We start from the raw sequence: 17,814 nt of genomic DNA on the forward strand, positions 1-17,814 counted from the left end.
CAAAGAGAAAGTAGAACAAAAGGAAGATAAACTAACTAAACGAACATATGTGGGGGCATTGTGTGAGTGGTACAGGGTGTAATGTTGGTCTTTTTTTTCTCACCTCATCCTATCACTGTGGGTTTTTGCCCAGTAGCCTACCTACACTGTGGCAGCAATCAAAGAAGACATTCCAGAGAAAGACAGAAAAAGACAATGGCAATAAAATGATGTGAAAACAAGAAAGAGAACACCTCTAAAAGACTTGTTTAGAGGACAGATTATGCAGCTCGAAACAGGTCAAAGTCTTAATTACGCCCCCATCGGTGAACTGACTCACATTTGCAGATACTGGCTGTCACTCAAACTCACTCAAGGCTTTAAACGGTCGAGACGCAGACAAACACATTTGGAGTAAGGATTCGAAAATTCAATCTGATGAAGATTTCAGGGTTTTTAGAGCGAAAACTCTGTGTGCACTAGTGTGAGTGCAAAGGAAAAAGTAGTCCACACTGGCATTTTGCTTCAAGATGATCAAAGTGACTTTTTCAGTGTACTCCACATTCTGTTTACAGCTTTTATTCGTACTAATTAGGCCATCATACCATAATCAAAACTGCCAAACGACCAGCACTGTGCCACTTAAACAGACGGGAGTCATAAACGGACAGAGCTTTTCGGCGTACATTGGATAATGCAGACACATAAAAAACACATACGTTAAGCTGTTGTTACTGCAAAATCCTCGTCGGGAACAGTCACTGGATAAATGCAGCACTCTGCTGCACAACTGAGCCAAAGTACAAACCCAGGTGGTCAGAAAATGTAAGGAGTGCTGTGCAGAATAAATGTCTTCTACAATTATACAATGATTGTGGGACAGACATGAAACAAAATGGGTATCATTTCTGAACTTAAAATTGTTTAACTGATCACAGTTGTGGTCACTGACTTATTTTTTCTGCCCGAAAATGCTTGTGCTAACCACGGTGGCACGGTGGTTAGCACTGGGATTAAACGAGATTCGAACATGTTTACCAGCTGCACTTAGTCTGCGATGTTTAAACTGAAATCTAGCAACCTGTGACACTGTTACTTAACTTATGGCAATATTTTTAAAACCTATCTTTTGAATGGAAGGGCAAGTGAAACATGAAAGATTAGTTAAACATTTCAGCACGTTGATATATTGCTGCAGGAAGTTATGTCTGCCCAGTGGAACATTGAGTTTACATCCCGGACTAGCCCCCAATATATTATGTTCTGAATCAAAGCCAACATTTAATACAAAATAAAACTGAAAAAGAAATAATCAAAGCAAATAAATATGACGGGCAGCATAAAAAAGGGCAGCACGGTGGTTAGCACTGTTGCCGCCCTATGACAGCTGGGATAGGCTCCAGCACCCCCCGCGACCCTGAAAAGGATAAGCGGAAGCGAATGGATGTTTTCTAGAGATTAGTTAACTGAAAAAGTCCACAGGAAACAACACAAAAGCCAACGTTTCTTGAAGATTAAATGTGTATTTGCTCTAATTTTTAAGAAAAAGCAAGCTTTCCTTATAAGTTCATATAAATGTCAATTAATTATTTGTACATAAAATATTGTTAATAATAAATAATACAAAATAATTACAACTTAAGAGAAGGACATTTCTGCCTTCAGCATGAATTCATGACTTCAATTACATGGAAAGGACGGAGAGAGAGAGGGGGGGGGAAGGGGTAAAGCAGCATAAAAGAAAACAGAAGAAGAGATGGCAAAAGGAGACGACAGCCAGAGAGTGCAAGAGCACAGACAGCATGAGAGAATCTCACTTTCTACCCCCTTCACAAAGGAGCAAAATTAGGCCCACTGCATGAAAGAGCCAAACCTCTCTCTTCTTTGTCTATCCCTCTCCCTCTCTCTGCGTCAGAAAACAAGAGCACCTAACAACAACAACAACAGCGCATCAACCCATCATGTAAGACGCCAGCCAGGCACGTTTGAAGGTTTGTTGGCTGTGTATGTTATTCAAGGCTCATCAGTGCATGGAGATACACAGGAACAAAGCATGGGGTGATGCTTTGAAGATCTGACAACAGTCTGAATTGCCCAAAGAGAAGAGGAGAGAGGAAAAACATGCAGAAAGAAGTAGGGATAGAGGAATAAAGAAGAAGAAAATGACAGCAAAAGAGAAGGTAGAGGAAACAAACAAAAAACAGGTGAAAAACTTTATAAAGAAGAGTGGAAAAAGTAAAAGAGAAGAGAGGCTACGTCAAAGAAAGTAGCTCATTTGCATAACATCATTGGCACAAGCCGTAAGAAGGGATGGCAAATATGTAGATGCAGTTTCATAGTGAGTTCTTCTAAAAAATTCTTATTTGTGAGATATCTCAACTGTTTTCAGCTTCAATTTAGCAATAAAGCTTTATCTTAATGACGCTTATGCTTTATAGATATGTGACTTCAACGTCCGTGTCATTTTGGAGGTTGTAGTAAAAGCACCAGACGCACTCCAGCACTGGAAGTTGTTATATTGTTGTTACATTTGTTAAAAATGGTGCTTCTAGCAGATTTTAAAATGACAGTAAATTTGCTGTGTGTAGTGTTGTGTCCAAAGTAGTACACAGAAGCAATTGGGTCCAACCTCTTAAGGCTCCCAGCAGGGTCACAGTGTGCATGGTGTGTGACTTACTGTGGTTTCAACAGTAGCTCTATGTTGCATAGCTTCAAAGATGAGCCAAAACATAGCACAGAGAACTTAAACTAACCTATTTTTGTGGGATGTATGGATTCTAGGAAGCAGCAAGAACTGCACACATAAGGGGAAGGATTTCTCTTTGTAGGAGTCTCTCGACAAACTAGTACGTAGAGCTTATTATAAATGTAAAACAAACAAGAACACAAAAGAAAAGGAGGTAAAATGTTTTTTTAAAAATTGGTCACGTTTCTCAATAAAGAAAAAAAACAACTCAAAACTCTCAGCAGGTGGTTGAAGGTGGCTTATCCTCTTTTCTTTCCTCTCTCATGTTCTGTTCACCTGATGTGTGTGCAAAACATCTGTTTTAAATTCAGAATGTTCAGCTTGAATAAAAAGAGCTGCAGAATGAGGAAGAAAGGTGACTTAAGTAATTTTGAAATACTCACACCAAACCACCTGGCACCAACAGCCATGCCGTTCAGAAACTGATTATCTAAAGGGATTTTCCCAAAGAATCATCAATTGAATTTATACAGAGAATGTTCCAACAAAGAGAGCGAGCAGCAATTCTTCGGGCCTTGTCCATGTCAGAGGACAATGGCCAGATTGCTTTAAACTGACACGAAGGCAACAGTGAGCATCTCTGCATGCACAACACAGAAGACCACACCACAGGCTGAGGATTACAGTTCATGTAGGCTCACCAAAATTTGACAACAAATGATTGGAAAAATGCTTCTATCCTAATGATTCTTGTTTTCTCCTGCAAAATTCAGATGGTAGCGACAATATTTGATGTAAACAACATGAAAGCATGGATCAATCATGCCTTGTATTAATGGTTCAGGCTGATAGTCATATTTCATTGGCACATTGTAGATCCCTTAGTCCCAGCTCTCAACGCCACAGAGCTTAGTCTAGCCTGAGTACTGAGTGACGATCGTGTGCATCCCTTTATGAACACAGTGTACCCATCATCTAATGGCTGCTGCCAAAAGGATAAAACACCATGTCAAAAAGCTCAAATGATCTCAAACTGCTTTCTTGATCATTACAATGAGTTCACTGTACTCAAGTGGTCTTCTCAGTCACCAGATCTCAATCCAACAGAACATCTTTGGGATGTGGTGGCATAGCAAGTTTGCCAATATGGACCCAAAATGTTTCGAGCAGGGGTGCAAGCCAGAAATGGCGAGCTTTATCTAATAAAGTGGTTGGTTGGTAAATTGCAGAAAATGAATGGGAAATGTAAAATAAAGCATCATTCCTCGTGAATACTGTCAAATGCTCTAAATGTAGATGGATTTTCTTGAATTCACTCATAATTAATCTCACAAAAATCATGTTGCAACTCTAATCGATTCATTTAACATCGCCACATTCAACATAAAGAAGGTACGAGCAACATATTTCTGCAACCCAAGGAGGAGCTCACTTGATGAAAGGAACCCTCCATGATGGTGATATCAAAGATCTTATACTGTAAACTGTAAATTATGCTGTCTATAGCAGATTTCAGGTTAACCAAATACTTTTAAAACACAGTAAATCTGTGACCACTACAAGGTAATATGTGGAGCTTCTCTCTCGTCCAGAGGGAGTGCATGCTGCAGGATTTCCTCTCAGCAAAGGAAGTGCATTCAGGATCGGAAAATCCAAATTAAAGAGATTTTTGAGCACTCTTCCTGGGGAGAAATGTCCCCCTGACTACAGCTGAAAGGAAGCAATTTTAGTATCCACTATAGGAGCAGGGTTCAGCCTTCAGAGTAAAATCTAATCGGATATGGAAAGTTCTCTGTCTGAAGAAGAGATGGAAAACAGGAAAAAAATATCACCTCTGCAGCAACCTCCCTTGATGCATTTCATTACGCTCAGGCAAGCACCAAGCTTAATTCCACTTAGTTCGAATTTGCCTGTTTAGGCATAATCATTGCAGTCTTTTAGTGTCTCTGCTGAAACTGCAGGAAAAAAAAAAGTGTTTCTTAGGATGTTAACAAGGTCGTCGTACATATAAAAACATTCTCTTTTCAGAATGTTTTTTTCTTTCTGAAAATATAAGGCTATTAAACCTGCCTCATTATCATGTAAGATTAAAACGACAGGTAAAATTACAATATGATGGACATTTTAAGACCCTTTCCATCAAAATAACAACAAGAACGTCTGCAGTGCTGGTGGGAAGTAAACTGTTGTTGTATATTATGTTAGCTTCCCTGTAACATATCCCTGTAACACTTTCTTGCTATTTAACAATAACTTGTTAAATTGCAAGGGCTGCACGGTGGTTAGCACTGTTGCCGCACAGCAAGAAGGTCCTGAGTTCAATTCCACCATCAGGCCGGGGTCTTTCTCTCCCCCGGGTACTCCGGCTTCCTCCCACAGTCCAAAGACATGCAGTTTGTGAGGATAATCCAAATTGCCCATAGGTGTGAATTTGCACGTGAATGTGAGCGCGAATGGTTGTCTGTCTCTGTGTGTTAGCCCTGTGACAGACTGGCAACCTGTCCAGGGTGTACCCCGCCTCCCGCCCTATGACAGCTGGGATAGGCTCCAGCACCCCCCGCAACCCTGAAAGGGATGAGCAGAAGCGAATGGATGGATTGTTAAATTGTTGCCTACCCCTCACCCAAACCCACAGGATGGTCCTGCTGGGGCTTTTTCCTGTTAAAAGGGAGTTTTTCCTTCCCAATGTCTCCAAGTCCTCCAAGTCCTAATGGCTCTAATTGTCAAGGATTTATCCTTGCAGGGTCTTTACCTTACAATATAATGCGCCTATATGCAACTCTGGTTATGAATTGGTGCTATATAAATAAAGATGATTTGAGTTAAATTCACAGTGTACATACAGTGCAGCAAAGGAAAAAATGCTACAAAAAATAATATGCAAGAAGTTCCATCTGGTCATATTTTCAAGTAGTTCAAACATTTAAAAAATAAATCAATAAATAAAAAATAAAATTATATCGCACCTATACCGGCAATGAAATTTCTTGCAACTGCTTTCCCCCTTCTCATGTTGAGGATCTGAAGCAGTGTTTATACTGTCAGAAGAGTTAAGTGTGAAAGGAAAATAAAGCATTCATCTACACAAATGTGGCACAACTTAAACGCTCACAGCAGGAGGGCCCTGGGAAAAACAGCACGGTGTGCACACACACACACATATACACGCCTACACGTGTCATGCTCTCTCACACACATACTGTACAGTCTAATTCCTAAGTGTTAACCAGAATGCTTTGATAGATGGAGCTTAAAAGCACATTCGAAACACAAACTGTAACCAAGTGTGTGTCTGGATGAAAGCAGAAAAGAAAGAGGGATTGAAAAGAGGGGCGAGAAGAGGGCACACAGGTGCAGGAGGAGCTCTTTGGACACAGAGTTGTGAAAAGAGAAACGGTCTCAAGGGTCCCGGGGTTGATTTCCTGTGACCTGTGGTGATGAACCGGCGAGTAACCCCTGAGTCTCGCCAGCTACAAAAGGTGCCACTCTGCACTGTGGAGAGTGGCACTTTCAGCAGAGGGGTAGCAGAAAGAGATGAGTGATCCTTACTTCAAAAGGATATCACACAAAAGATTAGGGAGTTTTAAAGTGAAAGTTGAAAAAAACAAAGGGGGGGGGGGGGGGGGGGGTTGCCACTCACCAATATATTCAAAGACGAAAACGACGAAGAATGGTGTGACCAGGTCGTTGATGCCTTGCACGTAGCCGCTAGCGGGATGCCGGATGGCCCAGATAAACAGGATCCGTTCAAAAATCTTAAGACATACAAACATACACAGAGACAGAGTACCAACGCCATGAAAAGAGAAGAAAAAAATTCAATCCAACACTCTAATAACAACATAGTCGTAGAAATTTTTAACACAATGATTGACAACATTTCAGACATTAAGCTGGTTGGAATTAGAGATTTAAATCATTAAAGCATACATGTCAGAAAGCGAGTGAGGTGTGGAAAAAAAGCATAGGAATCATTTCAGGCGTGCTAAGCTGGTAAAGAAGAAAAGCTGGGCTCATGTCATGGGAAGCAGGTTTCAACTCTGCCACATTAGCTGATCATCTACTTGGAATACTGTTTAAACCCATCTCTTGAAAAACTAAAGGTAGCCTGGGGACTTTTGATCACTTGTAGCATATTTTTTTCCTTTTTTAAGAGGGCTTTGTTTGGTTTCTTTTACAAAAGCATAATCCAGCAGATCTACAGGCGGTCATGCACATACACTCCATATTAATTATGGATGTAGCATCCAGTTCTGAAAAGTGAATCAGACTCATAATTGTCAACCTAAATTCTTTCCAATGCCCAGCAAAAGGGGCGTGGGGTGGGGGGGCTGACACGTTCCTGATGAGTTTATGATCTGGATCATTAGTTTCTAGTCTCATCTGATACAAAACGATGTTCATTTTGTAGCTAATGGTCCAATTTAGAAAAAGACAATAACGCGATGGCTGCTTTAAGACGCATTCAGTTCAATTCAATTTTATTTATACAGCGCCAAATCACAACAACAGTCGCTTCAAGGCACTTTATATCGCAAGGTAGACCTACAATAACACATACAGAGAAAATCCCATCAATATGACCTCCTATGAGCAGCACTTTGGCGACAGTGGGAAGGGAAAACTCCCTTTTAACAGGAAGAAACCTCCAGCAGAACAAGGTTCAGAGCGGGGTGGAACCCAGCAGATTACTGTCATCTGTTTTTCAGTCACATCTGCCCCTCCCTCGTTCAGGTGCACTGAAAGTCACTCAACCTCAGCTGTCAGCTGGTCAGTTTTTGGCTAAATGATTTGATTTTATTTAGAAAGAGGGACAATACATATTAATGAACATTTTAACAAATGTAAATATGCCAGATTGTAGCCTTGGGCTAATTTCCATCTGCAGTGTTTGGCTTAAGGCCCCAGTTATTTTGTTTGCAACCTAAGTAGCAAAGGGACAAAAGATGCACCTCATTAGCCAAGCTAGTTAGATAGCACTATAGTCAGCTGACACAGTCACATAGTTTAACGTAGAGCTTGAGCGATACTGAATTTTTGAGGCCGATACCAATAACAATACTTGGAGATGTCCACCTGAATCTGCTTAGATCAATTGGTTATGTTTTTGGCAATTGAAAAACAAACGTGTTGTCAACAGTGAAAACACCAACACTGCTTTGGCGAACAAACTATGTGACATCAAAACTCATAAAATGGCAATAGGATGTTTCTACCGCCTCTTCTCTACTGCCAATGCCGATACATCTACAATTAGCAATTATATAATATCGGCCTGCCAATACATCCACAGTTAATATGAACCATTTCTTTGGCTCTCCATCATCACTGAGCAACACCTCAGTCTTTAGCTCCTCAGCTGTATTTCTTGTTCTTAAAAAAAAAAACTCACTTTGAACTTTGTTCTCTGATTCTGGTGTTGGTCTCCTCCCTCCTCACTTTGTCTCTGTCTCTTCCTCTTCCCCTTTGAGTTAGTCTCCTCCATCTCCTTCTCTTTCCCTTCTTTTCAACATTTTTTTTATGCAAGGCAAACACTTCCATCTTTGTTATGGGTGGCTGTTTAATACTGTCAGCCCCAGTGAATTAGAAGAGGCTTGATGTTTAGCTTGGTTTTTTTCTGTTGTGCAAATGGATTTCCCTCCAAAATACGAAGACAGAAACACATTTTTCTTACACCTTGATGTACCGCACCCATCAAGCCCTTATGTTTTGGTGACCATGTCAGGTTTCTGTCACTTTCTAAATAACCTCATACCTCATTGTTTTATGGTATATAACATGGTCATGGTAAGGGGTTTTTTGTTTGTGTTTTTACTGGGAAGTGTCTCCACAAAACCCTCGCCTTTTTATTTAAAGTAATTCCATCATTGCTAAGACAGTGGAAGAGAATGGTAAGCTCTCCCTGGCTTTCTCCTCCACACCTCACACCACCTCTTTCCCTATCAAAGCTGCATCCATCAAACACAGGAGAGGTGCTGGTGAGAGCAAGGGGAGTGGGTAATGGGACTTTCATGCAGCCTCAAAAGCCGACATGCATATTTCACATTGGCAACCGCTTTGAGTGAACTCATGCACACAAAAACTACCCGGTCCGCAGCCGTTTTACTGTGAGGACAAAGACTCTAAACTCTGTATGTTTGTCTGTGGCATCATTTGTATATGAAAGCGAGAGAAAACGCAGCTGTAACTGAATATTTTCTCCAGGAGAAGATAACATTAACTTCATTTGGAGAAGTCCAGTTTAACTTCAGATTCTCCTAATAATAGAGGCTTTTTTTTTGGGGGGGGGGGGGGGGGGGGTGTCACAAAATCAGCTTTTCTGTCTCCTTTGTCAAAAAACTATTGTTCAATTCCATTAGCTCCAGTCCCCCAAGACCCAGATAAGGATAATCTCCAGAGATAAAAAAGAAATTGTTACAAGAAAGGTGTCAACTCAAGAAAATGTTCATTGGTGTCTTGTCCAGATCTTGGGGGAAAAGGGCTGTCCCACATTCAAAACATTAGTCTATTAAATATCCTACAATAACTATACGAGTCGCTTACATCATACCTATTTGTTATGCAAAGACTAAAATTAAAAAAGCTTGTGGTATAAGGCTCATACTGTGCTGAGTGATAAATCCTGCTCTTTTAACCTATAATCACAAATTGTATGCAAAACACAACACATTTGAATCTTGTAATTGCTGATTATCAACATCTCCTGAAGACAATATTGTACTCGAAAACAAGAAAAACTCCAACGCTTTAGATACCACTTAGGAAATCACTGCAGAATTGCTTCAATATCCCTCTCTCCCTGAAATGGAACAGACTGTTGACTGCCTTCCATCTTGACTAAATCTCCGGAGCCCCAGAGACAAACAAGTGAATGAAATGAAGCAGAGGTGATTTTCAGGTGGCACCGCAGCAAGTATAACCATATAAATAAAAAAAAAAAGGGAGGGGGGCCTTGGGAGTCTGTTGCATACCAAAATATATGAGGAGCACACTGCTTGAATATTTCAGTGTATGCTGGTGGCTTTTATTTAGCACGTAAGCGGGAAGAGCTGATGTGTGGGGATGAGAGGGAGAAAAACATGGGATCTGGGAGAGGGGAAATGGAGGTAAAAGGAAAAATACAAACATCAGATGAAGTAATAGTGCATACTGTAGATAAGATACTTGGTAGAAAACAAGCACCCAGCCTCCTCCTTGTCTGATCTCATTTCCACGCTAAGCTCCCTGCTTACAGCCTCGACATGTATCCTGTACAAAACAGGGGCAATGGGAGGTGGCACTGCCTGGGGCAACGTGCGTATGTATTCAAGTGTTTGCACATATTATAGGTCTGTGCACTCCTGAATGACAGCAACCCTCATCATTTTCTTTCACTTACAGGTACAAGAGAAAGTTTGGAATTAACATAAGTCTTCATGTAAGTCACAGCAGTCTGACTAAACAAAATACACAATCTTATTTTTGCATTAGCAGTCACGTGCAGTGGAGGCCAGATAGGAGCAGCACCTCGTGCAACCTCTTTCAGCAGTAAACAAATGCAACAGGAGGCTTTTAGAAACGCTTTTTCCTGCAGGAGTGTTTCAGTGCATCCATCTTTCTTTGGATAACTGAGCAGCCTTCTTGATTTGACCATTCCAAGATATTACCTTTCTTCTTTTCTAAGTTTAATCTACTTATCTACTAAGTAAAGCCTGAAAAAATTCTGAATTCATTATTCCCCTACTGACTGCAAAGCATCCAGATCTCGAGGCAGGACAGCAGACCCAAACCATGATGCTCCCTCCACCATGTTTCACTGTGTGGATAAAAGTTTTGGTATTGGTGTGAAATATTTTGACTTATTTTTGGCGTTTTGTTTTATTTTTTAACACAACATTGCACATTGTGGCATAAGATCATTGTTCTACGTCTGTCCTATAGGTATGAAGAAGTTAATTACCTCTCAAAATTTGTTAAGCACCAGACTTCAGATATGTGAAAAAGTGAAAATACACTCTTTGTAAGCATTCTGGCATCAGTCACCATGATAATTAAAGCAAAGCTATTTGGCTGAGGTAGAGAAAAATGAGGCATAACCATTGGGGAATTTGGGATTTTAAACGTTTTACGGACATAAGTAACCATAAGTTGCTAAAGTATATTATTGGCATGATTACTGTTTTTACTACACATATGAATAAAATGGTAAAAAGTTAATTAACCATATGAGTGTTGATGTTGCATGGTTTATCCACCAGAGGGCACTCTGCAATTTCCCTGTTGGCAACATCCCTGTTAAGAACGCCACAATTATAACAACCAGATGATCACCGCACTGTCGGGTAGATTGTAAATGAGGAAATAAGAAACTACTCTTAACAAATGTTAGGAAAATCTGCTTATGTTTGTGTCTGAAAGAACGAATGTATCGGCTGAGATATCGGACTTTTAAATCAAAATATCAATCCTATCAGTTGGATTGATACAACAACAACAAAAAACAAAAAAAAAAAAAAAAACCAACCTACACATGACACGATTTCTTTTCTCGTAACCTTGTATGTTATTCTGCTGATAACTGTCCCTTTATGTTCCCAGCTATAGCAACAGTTGAGTTTAGCGTGTTACAAAAATATTATGACCTCAGCAGTGTAGTCATACGAGGTGCTGAAATGCAGAAAACAGAGTTTCAAACACTTAAATACATACTAAGACTTATTTTTAACAAAAGTCAAGACATTACTAGACTCTTTAATGACCTGCGGCCAACTTGACTCTTGTGAAACATCAAGTGGTCTTTTGCAAAATAAAAATAAATAAATAATAATAATAAACATTGTGACCCATCATTTCTTTCTTGAAGATCCGTGTTTTCCTTTGTGCTACTTTTCCATGAACACATTCTTATTGGGTGGGTTTTTGTTTAAGTGGACACGTGAACAAAGGTTTTAGTAACTTAGAGATTTCTGCTTGCATTTTGCTGTTAACTTTGGATCCTTATGTTTTCTTTAAATTTACAGACTTTGTTCTTGGTGTGATTCCAAGCTTTAGGACAGAGGTTTTGTTAATTTTTTCTAGTCTGCATTGTGATTGATTACTTCATATGTTCAATGAAGATCAACCATATTTTCACCTAAATGCAAAAATCCCACTATGTTGTATGGATGTCTGAGTGTGTATGTGCGTGCTTCCTCGCACCTTTGTGCAGGTATACACACAAAGCAGCTCGGAGCCCTGGGAACCTCATTAGCCTCCACCTCATTATGGAGTTTTCTATCTGTGTTTTCACTTCTCTGCTTCTCAGGCCAGTGGTTCTACTCATGACAGGCCATCCCTGAAGCACTAGAATAATAAGATAAGCTTAACCCAATATAAATGAATGGAATCAGGTTAATATCCATGTTAAGTTGCACTGGGATGCTGCACTGATAGTCCCTCAGACCAGTGGAGTAACTTCTTACAAGAATTTCATAGCTAAAAGACCACTAACCATACTTACATTATTTCAAGTTATTCTGTAACTTACAATGAGTAGATAGTTAAAGGTTTCAAGCCATAACCTGGCTTATAGTTTCTCACACAGCCCTGACCCTGTTCTGGCTTTACACTTCATGTTTATTGAAGTGTGACATTCTGAAGGGAGACAACAAATCAATCAGATTTTAAATGTCTTCATTGATATAACTATTAAATTACATGTGAAATCACTATTGTCAAGAAAAACCACTGATTTGTGGTTACGACAACTTTGTCACTTTGTGTAACTTATGGGTTTAACACATTACTTCTGAGCCAACTAAATCATCTGCACACATTTAATACAAATGACCTAGTAAGCCAAAAATCTAGTAATTAAAACTGTATTTTTTTAAGGTAAAATCAGTATTGATTATTGTAGGTTCTTCGGAAGCATCTCAAGGTGACTATTGCTGTGATTTGTGGCTATATGAACATAACTCAATTCAAGTGAATTGAACTAATAGAGTGTAATGACAGGTTGGAAAAGTTGTTTTTTTTAATGAACATTACAAAAAACATCCAATACACAGTATATGTAGACTTAAAGTGATACTGATTCATATTAAGTAGCTACAATCTGCATTTACCCATCAACAGAGAAACTGAGCAAACCCGATCTGAGTGAAATCAGCTGATATTAATTTTATACGTATGATAAAATATGTAAAAGCGCAGCAGCTCTGTGTGAGAAACAAATGCCTTTAAAGTATTGTTTATGCATTTCTACTGATCACCATGAGAAAAAAGGTGCTTATGAGTTTTCCTAGCTTTTAACCATATTGTCCAATGTGCACAACTGTGACTAATAGTTCAATGTTTCAAACATAATGCTCAAGATGTTTTGAAGAAAATGACTTCTTATATCGGCCATAACAGAGCACCCAACTGTAATAAGAAATGCTTCAGTAGAACTAACGAAGCACAACAAAAAGATATGAAACTGCCAACCATGCAGAGTGAAAGTTAAAAGGGATCTAATCCCATGCATGTAATTATTAAAATCATGTGTGTTCTTCGCTTGAGCAGCTGTGTATGTGCCCCATGCCAAATCATGCAGTGCTTAAGCAAGGGTCTTCCCATTTTACACTCGCAGGCAGATAGAAAAACATTAAATAAAGTAAGTAAATAAATCAAGATACTGAGACTTGAGTGGAGACAGTATTTTTACTCTAACACTCAACTACTCTTCACAGTTTGTGCCCCATTTTTTCGACCTATATCGTTTTAACTATTGTCATGTTTTTCCCCTCTTTGTAAGCCATCTCACATGTTCTGTCTTTAAGGTGTCCAACATCATCAGTGCCTCTAATTCCAGGACCAAATCTGCCTAAAAGCAGAAAAGGGAAAACCCTGCTAGGTGAGGTGGTGTGTGTGCAGCTGGAGGGGTCTCACCTCTTGAACAGAAGCTTGTTGAAAGAGAGGAATAAGAGGATTAGTTCTCGGTATGTCAATGTGAATCTGCAGAGAGAAGGAGAGAAAAAAAAAAGACAAACACTGAAGCAACGGGCAGGTTAGCACAGATTTGGCCATTACAGACAGTGACAGGAACGGATAGCGAGAGGAACAGTTAGTGGATTGGTGTCTTTGATTGAAGTCGGACTGGGGTTTCAGTTTTCTGAAATGGATAGCAGCTGTGGTCTTGAATGCAGCACTGCATATGAGTGCCCTTGCATGCTGAGATGCCTCTACGATAATATGTGCTTGCATCAATGCGTGTGTGTGTGCGTTTATGCATGTACGAGACCACATTTACACCATTTCAGAGTGTTTACCCCGCAGACGACCGATACGACAGGCGGACAGATTCATCAGAAGGGAGCCAGGCGGATGCAGGGCGGCAGCTGGAGCCAAGCCAACTGAAATAGCCCGGTCTGTTTGTAAGAGTGCGCGGCTGGTTACGGGACTGGGCATTGGGTCCACATCCAGTCCACCTTACCTCTGTCACCTTTGGCTGCAGCACCAAAGATTCAGGACTCATCCTAGGAATGTCTATGTGGATCTGACAGCAACATGGGAGAGAATGTGTTAGACACACACGGACACACACACATAAACACAAACACACACAATATAAACGTCCTCCACATGTACTGCATTTTCAGACTTTTTCAGGCGTTATAAAGAAATGACAAATGACATAAAGTGGAGTTATTACACTCACACCTAGTTCTATATTATATGTTGGAATGTATAGGGTAGCTTTGCATGATTACTTATAATCCTTATTTGTCTTATAGCGTATCAGTTCATCCACTGTTTTCAACAAGCCACTCTAGCTAGTGGCTGCCCCTCACAAACAGAAGGTTTGAGCAAAAGATGGGTGGGGCCTCAGACGCCAAATAATTTACACATCTTCTGTCTTGATAGCATACATAGTCAAGAGCAGTAATAAGAAGAATTTTGAGCATTTGGCTCACAGGGATGACTTCCACATATAGTGATGTTTCTACATCGAGCGAGGACGTTTTTAGAGGTCTGGCTTGTCTCTTTGTTGGTGCGTTTCCAGAATTACTTAATGTAATAAACAGATTTGCATTAAAAATATCTAATGTGGAGCGCGGCCCATCTTAGAAATGGTTAATATTTTGATGCATGCGTCCCTCTGCAACAAAGCCACACTACTAACCACAGAGCCACCAAAACTTACTACAAACCAATACTAAATCCTCCTGGATTTAATGACTGAGTTGAAACAAGGTATGGAAGGAAGCTTTGGTCATGTTTAATATGAGCGTGCACCATTTTCATAGAATATATGACAGAAAATAAGCTAAAAGTATTCAAGGCCACTTTAAAATGGGAAGTTGTGGTATTTCCCATGAAGCAGGACGAGGTGGTATCTTTGAGAATATAATAATTCTCTATGTAAGTTCCAGTAGCATTCAGCTCACTGTTTTAAAATTGTATTTTGACATTTGACATTTTGTAATTGATAAGGCCATCGTAAATGAAGGGTCGGTATTTTCATCCTCTAGTGGTCCAAATATTTTTAATGCATCAGAAATAAACCAACAAAATGCCATCTCCACACAACACTCTTCTCTGCTTGCTTGAAAAATAACAAAAAAAGACCAAGGCTAGATTTTTTTTAGATCACTTTCTCCTGGGGAAGAATGAAACTGCTGCAGTACATCAAAAGGGTTTGCAGTTCAAGCTGGGACATCCGTATGCACACGTACACACACACACACACACACACACACACACACACACTGTGTGGGCAAGTTACAAGGAACATAAACAAAAATATAAAAGAGACAAAAGAACAACCTCGAAACAGACGGACATTCAGAATGGATGATGGACACACAAACACAAGGATGACATGTAACAGAAATGAGCGGAGCCCTGTGTGATATCACTTAAAATTAATGACATACTTGAACAGTAGACCCACTTTCTCTTTACAAAATAAAGACTACACAGACTTACTATATTAATAATTGCAGGCCACAGAGTAGAAACTCAGTGAAGCAAATGAACCTCCTAGTGTTCCTTCTTCTTGTGCTTTTGGCAGCGTGACTTGGATCGCCATCACGCTGCAGTATTGCTCATGTTGTCAGCCAGTATTTTGTTAAATTCACAGGCATTGATGGTCCCATCTATAAATGTCATCTCCCTTTTGCACTCAACTAGCTCCAAATCATCACACCCCTGCGCTCTCTGTGCTTCACTGTCGGGACTATGCATTCACTGTAGTGGTCCTGCTGAACCGCGCGCGAGCCAAAATAAATTTCCTCTTTGCGCTTCTTTTTTAAAGTCTACACCGGGTTTTTTTCTTTTCTTTTTTAAGTTGTTCGAACAGGCTGACATTACAAACTGTCCTTTACACTGTCTGAGCTACCACAGAAACACTCTTTCCATGGATAAACCCTGAGCCAAATCTGAAGTACTTGCCCAAACTTAAGGTCCGAGCCCCTTTGCAGCTATGTATCTTAACCCACATTCGGTGCTCAAATTCTGGCCTGCCTACATGCAAATACATCTGCACAGTGATGCGGTGCCCACCTCATAACAGACTGTTGAAAACCTTTAGAAATATTTCAAAAAACAAATTAAATATGGATAATTAAATATGATGTCTTTTCCTATGCCCGATACTTTCAGTAGCTGTCTTATTTCTGCAAAGTTTACCGACTGCGGTTTATTGCAGTATTTTGCTACATTAAACACTAACAGCTGGGAAACTTGCAGATGTTTTGTTGAAGCCTTTATGTGGACCAAATTGCATGTAAGACAGACTTTTGGGATATACAACATTACGTGGGATGTTATTTTGTGGATTAAATTAAACCATGTCATTAAACTGCATATGCCTGACCCTTGGTGTGATCCCCATTTCCTGGCGTGAACCTTAGTAAAATTGAGTCTGACACTCGTGCTATACCTTTTGATTACTTCTGCAGCCGTCTCATTTCGACTCATTTATGGTTGGTCACTGATATTCCTGTATGCTTAACATGTGGGAGAATTCTCACAATAAATGCATTTCTAGCTCCTCGGGCAGTTCTTCTCCGCGTGGAGCTATGATGCAGACACGGAGATTCAACATGAAGAAAGTTCTTGATCACTTCAGTTTATTTTAAGTCTTTGCTTTTTAGCAAAACTGTGATTAACATGGGTATTTAATTTTGCTGAACTGAGTTTCTACTTTGGGGGTCTTTCTTTTCACTGTATTGTTTTTAAAGTCTTTGTTTTCGACTCTTCATAAGAGGAAATGATCTACTTAAAAAATGCAGCTATTTAGAGATCGCACAGTTTCAAATGATGTCAAATGATGTTGAGTACTGTATGTAAACACACATACAACCACGTAAATATGTATAAACAAAAAAAAAAAATCAAAAAAGAAAAGAAAGAAAAATACAGAAACCCAATACAAACCCACCATCCTGAGCAACATGAATGCCAAAGTAACATATGTACAAACACACATAATCAGGCACACAGCAAAAATAAATAAACAAACAAACAAACTAGAAATCACTAAAGCACAAGTAGAATCTGGCAGAAAAAGGAGGCTTCAAGACACAATCCAAACAATCATCAAAACAAAGTATGCCAGCTCCCTGGCACGGTGCAGAGGAGATCAATGGGAAATTGGACGGAATGTGAGAAATGTGTGTTTTTGCTATCGACAGTTCACTTTGATGTTCCTTATCGGCTCAAAATGAATGGGAAGTAGTCGAGTGTAAGAACGAGGGGATGGTGTGTGTGTATCCGTGTGTGTGTGTGTGTGTGTGTGTGTGTGTGTGTGTGTGTGTGTGTGTGTGTGTGTGTGTGTGTGTGTGTGTGTGGTGGTGGTGGGGGGTAAAAACGGATATTTTCAGAACCAAACAGAATACTGTTAATTTCAGTATCTCTCTGAAGCCGCTCGTCTCTGGTCTGTGACACAGACACACACAGACGAACAAACAATCAGACGAGTACATGAGGGAGAAGGACGAGAGAACAAAGGAACACAAGCAAGGGGGGGAAAAAATGCAATAAAGATCACATTTTTGCCAAATAACTAGTGGCAGTAATCCTGACTGCAGGGCCAAATTCTGTAAAAAGGCACTCTTTACACACACACACACACACACACATATATACAAACAAACAAACGCTTACACTGTTTGTGTCCTAAATTCATGCTGAGCTAATACATT

At 39.9% G+C, this 17,814-nt stretch overlaps 1 protein-coding gene across 2 annotated transcripts in view; it reads right to left on the reverse strand.

Annotated features, from left to right (window-relative positions):
* The window catches only part of tbc1d22a (TBC1 domain family, member 22a), a 162,648-nt gene that overhangs the window by 90,071 nt on the left and 54,763 nt on the right, over window positions 1-17,814 (reverse strand). The window contains exons 8-9 of one of the 2 annotated variants that reach the window (XM_026147265.2): window positions 13,556-13,621; window positions 6,306-6,420 (exon numbers count right to left, since the gene is read on the reverse strand). In XM_026147265.2, coding sequence (XP_026003050.1) covers window positions 6,306-6,420; window positions 13,556-13,621 — 181 coding nt within the window. Of the gene's footprint in view, window positions 1-6,305; window positions 6,421-13,555; window positions 13,622-14,099; window positions 14,163-17,814 lie in introns of both variants that reach the window. The other variant, XM_026147266.2, reaches the window with a different exon arrangement.

The sequence above is a fragment of the Astatotilapia calliptera genome, chromosome 17 (genome assembly GCF_964374335.1).
Source record: "Astatotilapia calliptera chromosome 17, fAstCal68.1, whole genome shotgun sequence".
NCBI classification, from domain to species: Eukaryota; Metazoa; Chordata; class Actinopteri; order Cichliformes; family Cichlidae; genus Astatotilapia; species Astatotilapia calliptera.